We start from the raw sequence: 14,680 nt of genomic DNA, 5'->3' as shown, positions 1-14,680 counted from the left end.
AGTGGAAGAGAGTTTAAGTAATAAATGCTCCTTTGTTCATGGCCGCCATAATCATGTGCTTAGTTGTGAGATCCTGGAAAACACATGAAGAAGGTGAGAAGGTTATGGAGAAATTAAAACATTTTGTTTACTGGCTAACAAATAAAAACATTTAAGGGAAATTGAGGGACAAATAGGACATAAGTAAGCGAAAGGGATGGTGTAACAGAGGAGGATCCCTTCCCAAGAACTTTAGTTATGGATCCATTAACCATGGTAAAAAAACTTATTTGGTAGACATGGCTATAGGAAATTTAATAGATTCTTAGTACCTATAAGATGCTCGGAGGCCCCTGAGTCGATGATCCAAGATAAAGAGGATGAAGTTAGAGAAATTATACCCAAAGTAGTGGCAGTAGTAGTAGTAGTTGAAGATGCAAAAAAAGATGGAGGGGATACCATCAAAGTTTTTATCCTTTATAAGATATCATAATCATCATCGGTGATAGTCTTCTTTTCTCTTTGTGACTTAGATTGGGTAGCATTATTCTCATTTTGAACCGAGGCTTGGTTGGCAATGACCCAGTTCGGTTTGCCATGAAGCTTCCAATAGGTATCGACCAGATGGTTACTCCACCATAGTGAGTGCAGACACATTTGTCTAACCTTGAAGGACCTGAGCCACTTCTACCACCTCTTGCTCGGCCTCCTCTATAATTTCTACCGTGCCCTCGGGTGGTAGAAGATTTACCCCTATTTCCTGACTATATAGCAGATGATACATTAGTTTGAGAGGTGGAGGAAGGATCTCGTATCTGAAGTAATATTTCACGTATGTCATCAAAAGATGAAAATGTGGAGGAGGTAAGGAGTTGGGATTTTTCCACTTCAAGAAATAACTTGATATTTGACAAATAAATAGCAACTGCTAAGGCCTCCCATTGCTTTTCTTGAACCGATATATCAATGGACTAGGTTTGAGAAAATTTCCCACTCATTAATCAGCCCTCTTAAACCTAGCCAAGAAATCATGCAAGTTTTCTCCTTATTTAGTAATAAACATGTTATTAAATACATCATATAGTTTCCTCCTTGTTGTCAATTAGCCAACTAATGACAATTGTGTCATTCTTGAGCCATTTAATATAGAAATTATTAACTTCATCTATGGGTGGAGCTGGTTTAGCCAAATGTCCTAAGAGATCTCTAGTTATAAGGAATCTCTTAACCGACTGATCTCAACTTAAGTAATTTGAGAAACTGTTATGGTCCTGGGTCATGGATCTTGTAACATGGCACTAGAAAGGGTAATCTAGAGTTTTGGGGATGAGTTCTGCACTGCTAAAGTCACTATTGGTTTTGGAAAATGGAAAAGAGAAAGAAGAAAAGAGAAGAAAATCAGATTCATAAGGGAATCTAGACCTTTGGGTTAGTTGAGGAGAACTCCAACCCTAGAGCTCATTGAGGAGAACTCCAAATCCCAATTTAGGTTAAAATTAGACTTGTCTTTTCCCATTCCTCTTTCCCCCTTAAGTAGGTTTGTGCCAACAAGAGTTCAAGAAAAATAATTACAATAATGTCCCTACAACATACTAATTCTTCAATTGAAATAAAAATGAAGTAAAAACAAATTGAAAGAAAAGCAATTAACTGAATAACTAAATGGCTCAGCCGCGGCTCCTCTGAATGACTCAGCTTGCTATTGAGTCCATAACATCACTCCCCTTGGAGAAAGAACTTGTCCTCATGCTCAGGGTAGGCTTGGCGGAATGTCTCCAGATCTTCCCATGTTGTAGATGCTTCATACGTGTTAGCCCACTGGATGAGAACCTCCCACCTATTATGAATTTGTCAGGCTTGCAAAATTGTGGCTGGAGAGAGGATAACATGCCCCTCTATCACTGGAGGTAAGAACGGAGGTGGATTGGTACCATTGAATGGTTTGAGGAGTGACACATGAAAGACATTATGAAGCTGAGAGTGTGGTGGAAGCTGAAGCTGGTAAGCCACTTGGCCGATGCCCTGGATAACCGAGAAGGGCCCAAAAATTTTGGGTGATAGCTTGTGGCGGGGGCCAGCAATGGAATGTTGATGGTAGGGTTGGAGACGGAGCCCCACATAATCACCTGGGTTGTATGTAACATCTTTGTGCCCTTTGTCATAGTATTCCTTCATCCGAGCCTAAGCTTTCTTGAGATGTTGGGTAGCATCTTGGAGTACTTGATCATGGTCCAGCAATGCCTAGTCAAGAGATTCAACTCTGGTGGAGCCAAATATATGAAAAAAACCGTAGAAGATCCCTGCCATAGAGAACCTTGAAAAGGGTAACTTGCAAAGTTGTATGAAAAGATGTATTGTAGCAATATTCTGCCCATGGAAGCCATTCGAACCATCGTTTAGGGCGGTCACCCACAAAGCACAGTAAATACGTTTCCACCATACGGTTAACAACCTCAGGGTGGCCATTGGATTGAGGTTGAAAAGAAGATGAAAATTTGAGTTTGGTACCGCATAATTGGAAAAGCTCTCTCCAAAAATGGCAGGTAAAGACTGCATCATGATCACTCATGATAGACTTCGGAATGCCGTGCAAACAAACAATATTTTCTAAAAACACTTGAGCTACTCTGGAAGCCGTATAACGATGAGCCAATGGAATAAAGTGAGAGTACTTTGAAAAATTTTCAACCACCACAAATAGGATGGATTTTCCATAAGTTTTGGGGAGGCCATCAATGAAGTCCATGGAAAGATCAACCCAAACCTGTGTGGGAAGGATTAGTGGTTGAAGGATGCCAACTGGTGATAAATGTTCAGCCTTCTCACATTGGCATACATGACACGAGGTCACGTAATCTACAAGAAAAAATTGGCCCTAATCCAATGCAAGAAAAATCTGCTCTAATTCGATGCAACGTCTTTTGAACACCCTCATGAGTGCTATCATGATAAGTGGATAAAATTACTACAATCAAGGAAAAGGAGTGTTGTAAATAGATACAATTGTCATACATTATAATGTTGTCCTAGATATCCCACTAGGAGTCCATTGTCCTTGCCGTAATCTTATGAGACAATTCTTGGAGTGCTAGAGTAGTCTAATGGTCCTCTTTAATGGAGTCTAACAGGAGAGACTTTGGCTAACTAATCGCATATAATTGGTGTTGTTCGTCCAGACGACGGGATAAGGCAACAACCACCTTATTCTATTTGCCCGACTTATGTTTCATCATAAAGTCAAATCCCATTAATTTTCTATTCTAATGCCGCTATAGAGAAGTAGAGATGCATTGCTCCAGTAAAAATTTTGAGGCTGTAATGATCAGTGCGGATGAGGAAGGTGCGTCCCCGCAAGTATGGCCACCAATGTTGAATAGCCTTGGCCAAACCAATTAGCTCTCATTAACAAGCGGGTAACTTTTGGTGATGTGCCACTAATTTGCGGCCAATTATGCAATGGGATGCTGAGTTTGTTGTAGAATTGCCCCAATACCTCTCTCGGAAGCGTCACACTCAACCAAAAATAAGGCCACAAAGTCTTGCAATTGCAGGACTGGGGTGGAAGCTCAAGCCTATTTGAGTGCATTGAAAGAGTCTATAGCCGCATCGCTCCAATTGAAGACATTGCATTTGAGAAGACTGGTCAAGGGAATGGCCAGCGTTCCATAAATTTTTTATGAACTTCCAATAATATCCCACTAACCCCAAAAATCCTCTTATGGCTGAAATGTTGTGCGGTTGTGGCCAATTGGTAACTACTGTAATTTTTTCTAGGTCCACGGTTACACCCTTTACTGAGATTATGTGGCCAAGAACTTGGGGTACCCCAAATGAATATTTAGAGCATTTCAAGTAGAGGTGACGTGCTCGGAGAAGTTGGAAAACAAGTTGTAAGTCTTCCAAATGCTTGTCCCTTGATATGTTGTAAATCAAAATATCACCAAAGAAGACTAACACAAACTTTTGGAGATAGCCATGGAACACCTCATTCATCAAAGCTTGAAATGTGGAAGGTGCATTGGATAACCCGAGTGGCATCACCACGAACTCAAAATGTCCTTGGTGAGTATGAATGTTGTTTTCTCAATATCGGAAGGATGCATTCTAACTTGATGATAACCTGATCATAAATCTAACTTGGTAAAAATTTGAAAATCATGCAATTCATCCAATAGCTTATCCACAACTTGTATGGGAAACTTGTCTTTAACTATTTTTACATTTAGCTCCTTGTAGTCCACACAAAATCTCCATGTGCCATCATGTTTCTTAACTAGAAGGACTGGTGAAGAGAATGGGGAACAATTGTTGCAAATAAGGCCCTATTCCAGCAAGCCTTGGCTCTGCCATTCTATTTCATCTTTCTGGAGGTGTGGATACCTATATGGTCTAATAACCACCACATCTGATCCAGATTTTAAACAAATTATATGATCACAGTGCCTCAATGGAGGCAACCTTGAAAGCTCCTGAAACAAGTCTATGAACTCTTCCAATCACTTTTCTAACGTGTTGTCTGATGGTTCCTATTTGTGTAGTAGGTGGATATGATGTGCCACTTCAGCTTGACTGCCCTTTAGCATTACTTGGCTTCCTTCCGACACAAAACTCATTGTTATAACAGAGAAATCCCACAAAATTGGGCCCAAGGTTTGCAACCATTTGATTCCAAGTACCATATCAAATCCAGCTAATAGTATGACAAAAAATTCAGTGGTAAAATGAGTGTTACCAATTGAAAACTTTACTGCCTTGTTGACCCCATAGCTAGGGATTTTCTCACCATTGGGAACTAAAACCATGGCAATTGGGTGAGGCTGGATCCCAAGTTGAAGATGTTTAGCAGCTGTTTAGCATAAGAAATTGTGGGTACTTCCAGAGTCCACTAACCCCACAAGTTCCTTGTCTAGAACCCTTGCCCGTACTTGCATACTTTTGGCTGACTTCTGTCTAGTAATTATTGCATTCAAAGAAATTTCTGGTTCGTCCTCCTCTTGAGGACCTTCATTTGGTTCTTCTTATGCCAATGCATCTAACTCCGACCAGAACAATCTTTTACATTGGTTGCCTGCTCTGTAAGGTTCATTACAGTTATAACATAGGTTTTTTGCCCTGCGGTCAGCCATTTCTAAACCAGATAATTTTTTTATATATTTCAATGGTGGTTTGTCCTTTTATCTGCTGCCATAGTATTAGTCAGTGTATTTTTGGGTGGATGCATTGTTGGCAAGGTCACCTAAGGTGAGTAGTTCCTCCTCCTTGTCAACCAGTCATCCAACTTTGAACTTTCTGTCTTGCATCCAGTGCTTGAGCTAAATCCATTGCTCATGCCAAATCAGCAGGTGCATGGAGTTCCACCTCTAACTTCAAAGACTCATTAAGGCCTGCTGTAAACAAATTTACCTGCTGGTCGACTCTAACCTTCCTGCTTGCTTGAGCCAATTTTTCTTGGAATTGTTTATGATAATGGTCCATGGATCCGGTTTGTCTTAATAGGACCAAATCCCCCAACGGGTTGCTGTGTGTTGGAGGGCTCAATCTTATAGTACATAAATCTTTAAATTCCTCCCAATCTAGCACCAATCTCTCAGATTCTACTTGATGAAACCATAACTGCACTTCAACAAGCATGTGGAAGGTGGTCAGTCCCACCTTATCAAATTCAGGTGTCCCTTGATTAAAAAAAAATTCTCACATCTATGCAAGTGAATTAAGGGGTTGTCTAGTCCAGTAAAAGTGGGAAAATCCAATTTTGTATACCTGGGTACTGTACCTCCACCCTGTTGTGCATGGACACCAATGCGCCTTGCATGCTTCTCCCCCCTTCTACTGTGCGAGTTGTCCTCCCCCCCTTGGGTCTGGGGTTGGGTTTCTTGCAGCCAAAAGATCTGAAACCATACCTGAGAGTATCTTCATTTGTAGGATAATACTTGGAATTTGTTCTAGTTGTTGGCCGAAATTTGTCATTCTCACCTCTTGTTCGGCCTTTGCGTCCTGCATCTCTCTGACCATGGCTCTCAACTCTTCATTGCTGGACATATCACCCATGTTACCCTGCTCTAATAACAAGTTGTTATGGTCCCGGGTCATGGATCTTGTAACACGACGCTAGAAAGGGTAATCCAGAGTTTTGGGGACGGGTTCAGCACGGCTAAGGTCACTCTTGGTTTTGGAAAATGGAAAAGAGAAGAAAGTAAAATTCAAAAGGGAACTTGGATATTTGAGTTCTCTGAGGATAACTCCAACCCTAGAGCTCATTGAGGAGAACTCTAGATCCCTATTTAGGCTAAAATCAAAATTGTCTTTTCCCATTCCTCGTTCCCCCCTAAGTAGGTTTGGCGCCAACAAGAGTTCAAGAGAAAGAATTAAAATAATTCCCTTATGGCATAATAACTCTTCAATTGAAATAAAAATGAAGTAAAAGCAAATTGAAAAATGCAATTAACTGAATAACTAAATGACTCTGCCACGACACCTCTGAATGACTCGGCCTACTATTGAGTCCATAGCAGAACACTTAAGTTTGAAACATAGGAGGGGTAATTTTTCTTCTTGTATGTGAGCTTAGTAAATTTTTCCAATAGGGATTCTAGAATGGTATAACCTTACCTCACTTGGTATTTCTTGTTTAAGGCCTCCAATGAAGCTACCAACTTGAGCCAATGGACTCAGTTGACTATGCATTCAAACTTTGTTTGGTACTCTTTGATGGAGCCACTTTGCTTGAGCTTTATGAGAAGAGAATCAAAATCATGATATTGGTTGGCCCAAATCATATGCATAGATCTTGTACAAACACATGCCAAGTGATAAGAGGGCTGGTGTGGTTGTTCTCTTGGAACCAACACACATATCTCCTTCTAGATGGAAACAAGCTAGAAGAATTTTTTGGTTTTCATCAGTTTATTGATGTTGATTTTTAGGACTCCATAGATTTAGCTCATGGAGAAAAGAAGAGATGACATATTGGAGAAAACATGAGGAAGAAGAGGTTATGGACTTGTATCCTAACCCTTCCCTTGAAGCTCAACTTATAGATTAATAATCCCACAATATTATAATTATGCCCCTGGTACTTAAACTAATTATATCAGTGCCATCTCTATGAGATGACTCTTTATTTACCATCATTGTATGGGCTTGTGGGCCTTCTCCTTGGTCTACAGGCCTTGAGCCGATCTTCCACATCTCTTGGATGTGTGGGCCTTCCTTGGACATGTGGGTTTGGGCCCATCTTCCAACACTCCCCCACATTTGGGGCTAATAGAACATAATGAAAGCCCAACTTGCTGCAAATGTTGTATGGGATCTTCTGTATAAAATGGAAGTCCACCATATTTTCCAACACTCCCCCTCAAGCTAGTGGTTTCTTCCAAGAGGTCCAACTGTCATAATATAAGTGAGAGTAAAATCTGTTATGGATTCAATAGTAGCTTGAGTCATTCAGAGGCGACGTGATTGTGTCAATTACTTTGGCTGAGTCAGTTAGTCATTAAGTTACTTAGTTATTAAGTTAAGTCATTAAGTTTATTTACTTTTCAAGTTGAATGTCAAGGAGGGGCATATCTATAATTTTGTACTCTTGAACTGTACTTAAGGGGTGAAAGGAATGGGAAAGGGAAGTCTTGATTTTAGGTTAAACAAAGGATTTTTGAGTTCTCCTAAATGAGCCCCGGGGTGTGCGTTATCCTCAACGAACCTAGGGCCTCAAGCTTCCCTTCGACTTGATTTTCTTTGTCTTTCATCTTCTCCCCCTGTGAATCATCGTGTGAGATCCGGAACTGTAACAACTTGTTATAAGAGCTTGAACATGGGTGATTCGTCCAAGAGTTACAAGCTTCGAAGCAAAATCCAGAGAGGTGTGATTTGCAGCAATGAGGGTAGAAAATGCAGCAATGTGGGCAAAAAGTGAGGAACGAATGAAAAGAAACGACCAAAAAATCAATGGGATGTGGGGTATGATGTTTGGAAGAAATCCACCCCTAGATTGAAGGGTGGAAGACTTGAGATTGGCCAAAATTGAGAAGCATCGCTATAAGGCCTTAGAGGGGAAGGTCACCGCTTCGGAAGATGAACAGTTGCTGCCCATCATTCGACCTCAAATCGCGTCAGAACAGCCAAATTTTGGTTCGACCTCAAATCTCCCCTGTTCAAGGCAACCTAAACTTCTCCTAGAATTGGAGACAGAAAATTTCCGAGCGGAGAAGCCCCATGTTGCAGTTGTTTGCCTTTGGCAACAGATCAGGCTCTACTTCATCAGGGGGCATAAAAATCTTGAGATTTTGATTTTGGAGTGGAAATAGTTGCTTTGGTGGAAGATGATAAGTCTAGACTAGTTGGTTTCGATCTGAAATTGTGACCATCGAGTTGCAGCCTCTCACTCTCGCTCTCGGCCTCCAAGTTGGAAACCAACTTGACTGAATTTTGTGGCAAGTTTCAAAACCGATTTTCTCCAAATTTTGTCTTGTCCATTCTCAAGTCCCTAGACTTTGTAAGAAAAAACTCTACAATGGTGTTGAGGGTGTTCAGTTGGGCTGAGAACCAGAAAGGTTACTTGCATAAGCTTGAACGTTATGTGTTGCTTGCTGATATATTGGCTTCCACTGGTGATTTGGAAGGAGTTCAGGCTCTAGTGTTAAAAATTTGCGATGGGGATTTTTTGGGTCACGTGTATTCAGCCTGCGGAGAAGTAGCGTCCACTAGGACACTTATTCGTTGAAATTCTTCGACCAGGTGGGGGTTGTGGGAATGCTATTTTGGATGATTATGAAATGTGTGGAGATGTGTTTGTGGTTACTTCTTTGATGCATATGTATTCCAAGTTCGGGGATATTCCTAGTGCTTACCTAACAATTGATGAAATGCCCTTTCGAGATGTGGGTACTTTGGCACACCATGAGAGCTGGATTCTGCAGAAAAGATGTGATGTCATGGAACACTATCCTCAATGGTTTTGCAAAGAATGGGCTTGCTGATGGGGCAATTAAGCTTTTCCATGTTTTGGGTAAGTCTGAAGGCATACTAGTAGATCAGGGTACTATTATAAGCCTTCTCCCTGCTTTATCCCATTTAGGATCTATGCGACAAGGAATGGTAATTCCTGGAAGAACTATATGGACTGGTTTGTTATATGAGGTGTTTGTTGTAACATGTCTGCCAAATGTGGAGAAATCAAGATTGTTCATTATGTACTTGATAGAATGGACCAAAAAGTTTTACTAGCATGGAATGCACTCACTAATGGTAACCAGAAATTGGGGGATCCTTGGGCAATAGTTTACGCAAAGAAAAGATATGCTACACTGGAAGAACTGGGGTGGACAGAAGTAATTACGAATCAATTGAATCCTATTTGGATTTCAAAAATCGGATTTGTGTGTCAATTTGAAACTGCCCAACCACTGGTATGTAGGGTGTATGATGTTGGTAACCAGTTTCATGACATGCTTGTCAAGGTACTTCAGGTGGATGATACTAGAAGAGTTTTTTACCAAATCTCACAGAGAAATTTAAATTGTTGGAATACAATGATGTTCGGACACTGTATTCATGGATATCTTGCGGCAATGGTGGGACAAAGTTCCAATAACGAAATGGGTGCTAAGGCAACATCAAAGAAAATGTGTTGACCAAGGAAATTACCTTTATTGGTCTGTTCTATGCTTATATTCATGCAGGATTAATATCAGAGGGCCACAAGTGTTTTAATGAAATGTTGACTATATCTGACATCAGTCCCAAGTTCGCACACTTTTGGTGCATGGCTAATCTTGACCCACATGCTACTACACAAAGTGAGGGTAGTTGTAAATTTGGAGGTCTCATTTTCATTTTGGATGGAGCACATAGTCCAACAAGCATGGAAGTGTGTGAAAAATGATTTTCCCAAGCAGTGCAAGACGACATCAACCAACTTTCTATAGACGAGCAACATCATAATATTCCCAACATCAAACAAGAAGAGGAACAAAATCTCCCAACAAATGCCACAGATGACACGACTGGCCCAGGGGAGGACATGGAGACGCTCCACCAAGCTTACCCTATCTTTGAACTTGAGAACAAGCTCTTTCTTCAGGGGGGAGTAATGCTATGGACTCAATAGCAAGCCGAGTCATTCAGAGGCGACGTGGCTGAGTCTATTACTTAGTCGTTAGATTACTTAGTTGTTAAGTTATTTAGTTATTAAGTTAAGTCATTAAGTTTATTTACTTTTCAAGTTGAGTGGCATAGAGGGGCATATTTTTAATTTTGTACTCTTGAACCCTACTTAAGGGTTGAAAAGAATGGAAAAGAGAAGTCTTGATTTTAGGTTAAAGAAAGGATTTTTGAGTTCTCCTAAATGAGCTAAGGGATGTGTGTTCAGGTCAACAAACCTCGGGTCTCAAGTTTCCCTTCGGCTTGATTTTCTTCGTCCTTCATCTTCTCCCACTGTGAATCACCGTGTGAGATTTGGGACTGTAACAAAATCACTCCTAGCTATTAGACATCGCTCCATACTCGAGTCAAATAACTCATGCTGGATGTTGGGCACACTCCTATCTTTTGTAGGTAGTGGGTCTATAGGCATTCCTTTGAAGTGTAATTAAACTCCTCAATCACTGTATCCCTCCACAAAACACCGACTCTCAAATGATAGGAATAAAAAATACCAATTAAGGAGGGGTAAAGAGTAATCACCCAGAAGATAATATTTTGGGGCCACCTTGTGCTTTTTTTTTTTCATCGGAATAACCAATGCTGACAAAAATCATCAAGTGAGAAGTCCTTCAATAATAATGTCTCAGCCAAAGAGACATATTAACAACAAATGAAATGGGCTTGGGCCCAATAACACGTACCAAATAATAAAAATCCTTAAAAAATTATCCTTAAAATAATTTGTTGCAATTTTGTGCACAAAATAATATACTGACCAAGGAATAAGCTGCCAATACTTTAAAATAATAATCCAGCCAGAGACAAGGAACCAAGTTGAGCCGAGTCAAATATCAGACCAATATTACTGAGTCGCAAGAGAAATCAATAGAGAACTCATGACCCGAACACATATAACATAGGAAAATAAACAAGAGGGCATAGTCGGGTTGACCTAGACCAAGTTGACCCAACCCACTGAGTTAACCCAAGCGGAATAGAATGAGTCTGGCGCTCGCCCGTTGGGTTTACCATGTGGAACAGAACAAACCCGGTTCGGGTCACTCGGCAGAATAAAATCTCTACAGCACCTTATTGATTTTTAGGAATCCATGGATTTAGCACATGGAGAAAAAGAGAGATGACAAATTGGGAGAAACTAGGAGGAATAAAGAGGTTATGGACTTGTGTCCTAACCCTTCCCCTGAAGCTCAATTTATAGATTAGTGAAACTATGGTATTACAATTATGCCCCTAAAACTTAACCTAATTACATCAATGCCATCTCTATGCCATGACTCTTTATTTACCATCTTGCCATCACTATATGGGCCTATGGACCTTCTCCTTGGTCTAAGAGCCTTGAGCTCGTCTTCCACATCTCTTGGATGGGTGGGACTTCCTTGGTCTTATGGGCTTGAGCCCATCTTCTAACACACTTGGATGTGTGCGCCTTCCTTGGTTGTGTGGGCTTGGGCCCATCTTCCAACTCTCCCCCTCAAGCTAGGGGTGAGAGAACAACATGAATGCCTAGCTTGCTACAAATGGCGTATAGGATCTTCTCGTATAAAATGGTAGTTCACCATATCTTCCAACACTCCCCCTCAAGCCGGTGGTCTCTTCCAATTGGCCTAATTGGCATAATATAAGTGAGAGTAAAATCACTCCTAGCCATAAGACATCGCTCCATACTCCAGTCAAATAACTCATGTTGGATGTTAGGCAAACTCCTATCTTCTGTAGGTAGTGGGTCTCTAGGAATTGCTTAGAAGTGTAATCAAACTCCTCCATCATCGTGTCCCTCCATAGGCAAGAGTAATAAATACCAATTAAGGAGTGTAATAGGTAATCACCCAAAAGATAATATTTTGGGGCCACCATATGCTTTCTACTTCATCAAATAACCAATGCTGACAACAATCAGCAACTAACAAGTCTTTAAATAATAATGTCTCAGCCAAAGAGACACAATAGTAGCAAATGAAATGGGCATGGGCCCAATAACACGTACCAAATAATGAAAATTCAAGGACCCATAAAATAATCCACTCAGAGATCATTAGAAGGTTGTACACCAATAATATGTTGACCAAGGAATAAGTTGTCAATTAATTCTACATAATATCATGTTGGAGCCAAGGGACCATGTCAAGCTGAGTTAAGTAGTAGACCAATGTAGTTGAGTCACGAAAGAAATAGGTATAAAACTCAGGACCTGGACCTGTATAACCGAGGTAGGAAAACAAGTGGGCTGAGTCAGGTTGATCTGAATTGAGTTGATTCAGTCTGAGTTGACCCAACCCACTAGGTTAACCCGAACGGCACGCAATGAGTCTCAGGTCGGTGGGTTGACCCGACAAGGTCTGGTCTGAGTTGGGCTCGAAGCTGAATCAGTGTTGGGATGAAAACAAGTTTCCTAACTTAATAAACATTTAATTTTTCAAGAAGTCATCATCCCTGAACATCACAATGGATCAGTCATCTTCCATAAATATCTTGGAAAATCTTCAAGCCGTGATTGAAGATCGGCATATCAAATGGTGAGACAGCTACAAGACTTGCTGGTGAAATCAATCTGGCTATCATCTTCGTCCTCCCAAAATGGCAATCTAGCTGGGGCAGGAAAGGCTAGCAGAAAAAACTCTATCTTTAGAAGTTACTTAAATAGTAGAGGACCAACAAGGAGATTCTGAAATAATTAGAGTTGTCATCCAAAAATGGCAACACAAAGGGATATAGTCACGAGACATTCCAAAAAATAGATATAACAACAACAACTAATGAGTCTCTGTAAATGGCAATGGACCTGACGCAAGGAGATGAACCAAGGAATTTTCCAAAAAAGAAAATAGCAGAAAGAGCAAATGTATTCTTGGCATAAACCTCTTTCTGCGATAGAGAAAAATAATCTAGTGAAGAATAGCTATTTAGCTGCAAACTAGTGTTGTCGTGATACGATGACAAAGGCAATGGCTATAGGAGGAAAGCATGCAACCAGACAACAACTAGAAGAGTAGAATAGTATCTGCTATTCACCAGCTCCATCACAGGCGCTTGAATCGCAGTTGTTGTGGATGTTGTGGCACACCTCTACTTCTACTTATCGGAGGCGAAGCTTTCTACTTTCTCCTTTTCTGAGCCGGTTACTCTAGTTTAGATGAGTTGACAAGAGTGGTAGAAAATGCATGTGGACGTGGATTGGATGGGGATGGAGAGAATGGCGATTTTTTTTCAAGTAGAATCAGTGCCCGAGACCAAAGTTGTATAGCACTTGCACCTCCTTCCCTGCCTTCTTCATCGCCTCCTCGCACTCCATTCCTCTGTCGTAGATCAGATCTTGCTCGTCGATAGAGACCAAAGGTGTAATACTAATACCATATACGACTCTGATATAAAGACCACAATAAAAGTTTTTTTAGTCTTCTCGGCATCACAAACATCTCTTCATTTTTTGACATTGGTACTACTCTTTTTAGTAATAAAACTATCACTATACGGCTAGCCACTGATGACTGAATTGGAGACAAGTGATGTCAGAAGGCAAAGGATTCAACACTCAGATGGTGGAGACTCTCCTCTCAAGAATGTTGCAAAGAAAGCCAAAGAGATAAAATAATCATAGAGCTGAAGGAGATGACATAAAAAGAACTATAAAAAATGAACCATCAATATGACAAATAAAAGGGTTTTTGGAATCCTAAAAATCATAGCTACGAGTCCTGAAAATCAATGCTCTGATACCGTGTTAATTTTCAGAATTTCATGCATTTAGCTCATGGAGAAAAGGAGAGATGATATATTGGGATCAAATAGGAAGAAGAAAGAGGTTATGGACTTGTGTCCTAACCTTTCCCTTAAAGCTCAATTTATAGATTAATGAAACTACAATATTAAAATTATGCTCTTGAACTTAATCTAATTACATCAATGCCATCTCTATGAGATGACTCTTTATTTACCATCCTACCATCACTATATGTGCCCATCATTCACATTTCTTGGATGTGTGGGCCCTCCTTGGTCTTATGGGCTAGAACCCATATTTTAACACATTTGGATGTGTGGGTCTTCCTTAGTCATGTGGGCTTAGGTCCATCTTATAATACTCCCCCTCAAGCTGAGGGTGAGAAAGCATCGCCCAGTTTGCTACAAATGGTGTATAAGATTTTCCTATATAAAATGGCAGTCCACGATATCATCCAACACACCAAAGTTGGAAATTTAATTTATTTATCGTCTTCCCCGCTTCTGAACACAGCGAAAAACCAAAGAGAGCAGAGAGGTATCGTTGCGGTTGTCAATGATGAACAAGCGATCCTGAGGACGTAGCTCTGAGAAGAATCAGAAGTTTCCTAAAAACAGCAGTAAGATCTGCCAATGAAGTGACAGTTATAATCAGAAACTCGACAATATTTTCTTCAGATTAACAGCAGTAGGTGACAATACAGAATCAAGATATCTTCCATAAATAAACTCAGATTCATACGAAGCAGAAACCTTCGGATCAAAAGATGCATCTTCAGCCAGAAATGGTAACATTGTGGTGCTGGTGATTGCCAAGTAG

At 40.5% G+C, this 14,680-nt stretch overlaps 2 protein-coding genes across 2 annotated transcripts; one reads left to right on the top strand and one right to left on the bottom strand.

Annotated features, from left to right (window-relative positions):
• Positions 1 to 1,695: 1,695 nt before the first annotated feature.
• LOC137963144 (uncharacterized) lies at positions 1,696 to 2,154 on the bottom strand. Its single transcript, XM_068810316.1, has 2 exons — positions 1,871 to 2,154; positions 1,696 to 1,816 (listed from the first exon to the last, which is right to left on the bottom strand). The coding sequence occupies exons 1-2, from the start codon at positions 2,152 to 2,154 to the stop codon at positions 1,696 to 1,698; spliced, it is 405 nt and encodes a 134-aa protein (XP_068666417.1).
• Positions 2,155 to 8,853: 6,699 nt separating this feature from the next.
• On the top strand, positions 8,854 to 11,343 carry LOC137963143 (pentatricopeptide repeat-containing protein At2g34400-like). Its single transcript, XM_068810315.1, has 5 exons — positions 8,854 to 9,100; positions 9,148 to 9,576; positions 9,657 to 9,797; positions 9,903 to 10,063; positions 11,239 to 11,343. The coding sequence occupies exons 1-5, from the start codon at positions 8,854 to 8,856 to the stop codon at positions 11,341 to 11,343; spliced, it is 1,083 nt and encodes a 360-aa protein (XP_068666416.1).
• Positions 11,344 to 14,680: the final 3,337 nt, after the last annotated feature.

Source organism: Aristolochia californica, unplaced genomic scaffold, assembly GCF_029961685.1.
Source record: "Aristolochia californica isolate CCGP_79_NKW_82.1479 unplaced genomic scaffold, dmAriCali1.0.hap1 SCAF_4, whole genome shotgun sequence".
In the NCBI taxonomy this organism is placed as follows: domain Eukaryota; kingdom Viridiplantae; phylum Streptophyta; class Magnoliopsida; order Piperales; family Aristolochiaceae; genus Aristolochia; species Aristolochia californica.
This window is presented reverse-complemented; position numbering and strand designations above follow the sequence as displayed.

Excerpts from the sequence above, each read along its gene's own strand:
- LOC137963144 (XM_068810316.1), bottom strand. The coding sequence starts at position 2,154 with ATGAAGGAATACTATGACAAAGGGCACAAAGATGTTACATACAACCCA. Across the intron at positions 1,817-1,870 it reads TTACCTCCAGTGATAGAGGG|GTGGGAGGTTCTCATCCAGT; the intron begins GCATGTTATCCT and ends AATTCATAATAG.
- LOC137963143 (XM_068810315.1), top strand. The coding sequence starts at position 8,854 with ATGTGGGTACTTTGGCACACCATGAGAGCTGGATTCTGCAGAAAAGAT. Across the intron at positions 9,101-9,147 it reads TGGAAGAACTATATGGACTG|AAATCAAGATTGTTCATTAT; the intron begins GTTTGTTATATG and ends CCAAATGTGGAG. Across the intron at positions 9,798-9,902 it reads GGGTAGTTGTAAATTTGGAG|ACGAGCAACATCATAATATT; the intron begins GTCTCATTTTCA and ends AACTTTCTATAG.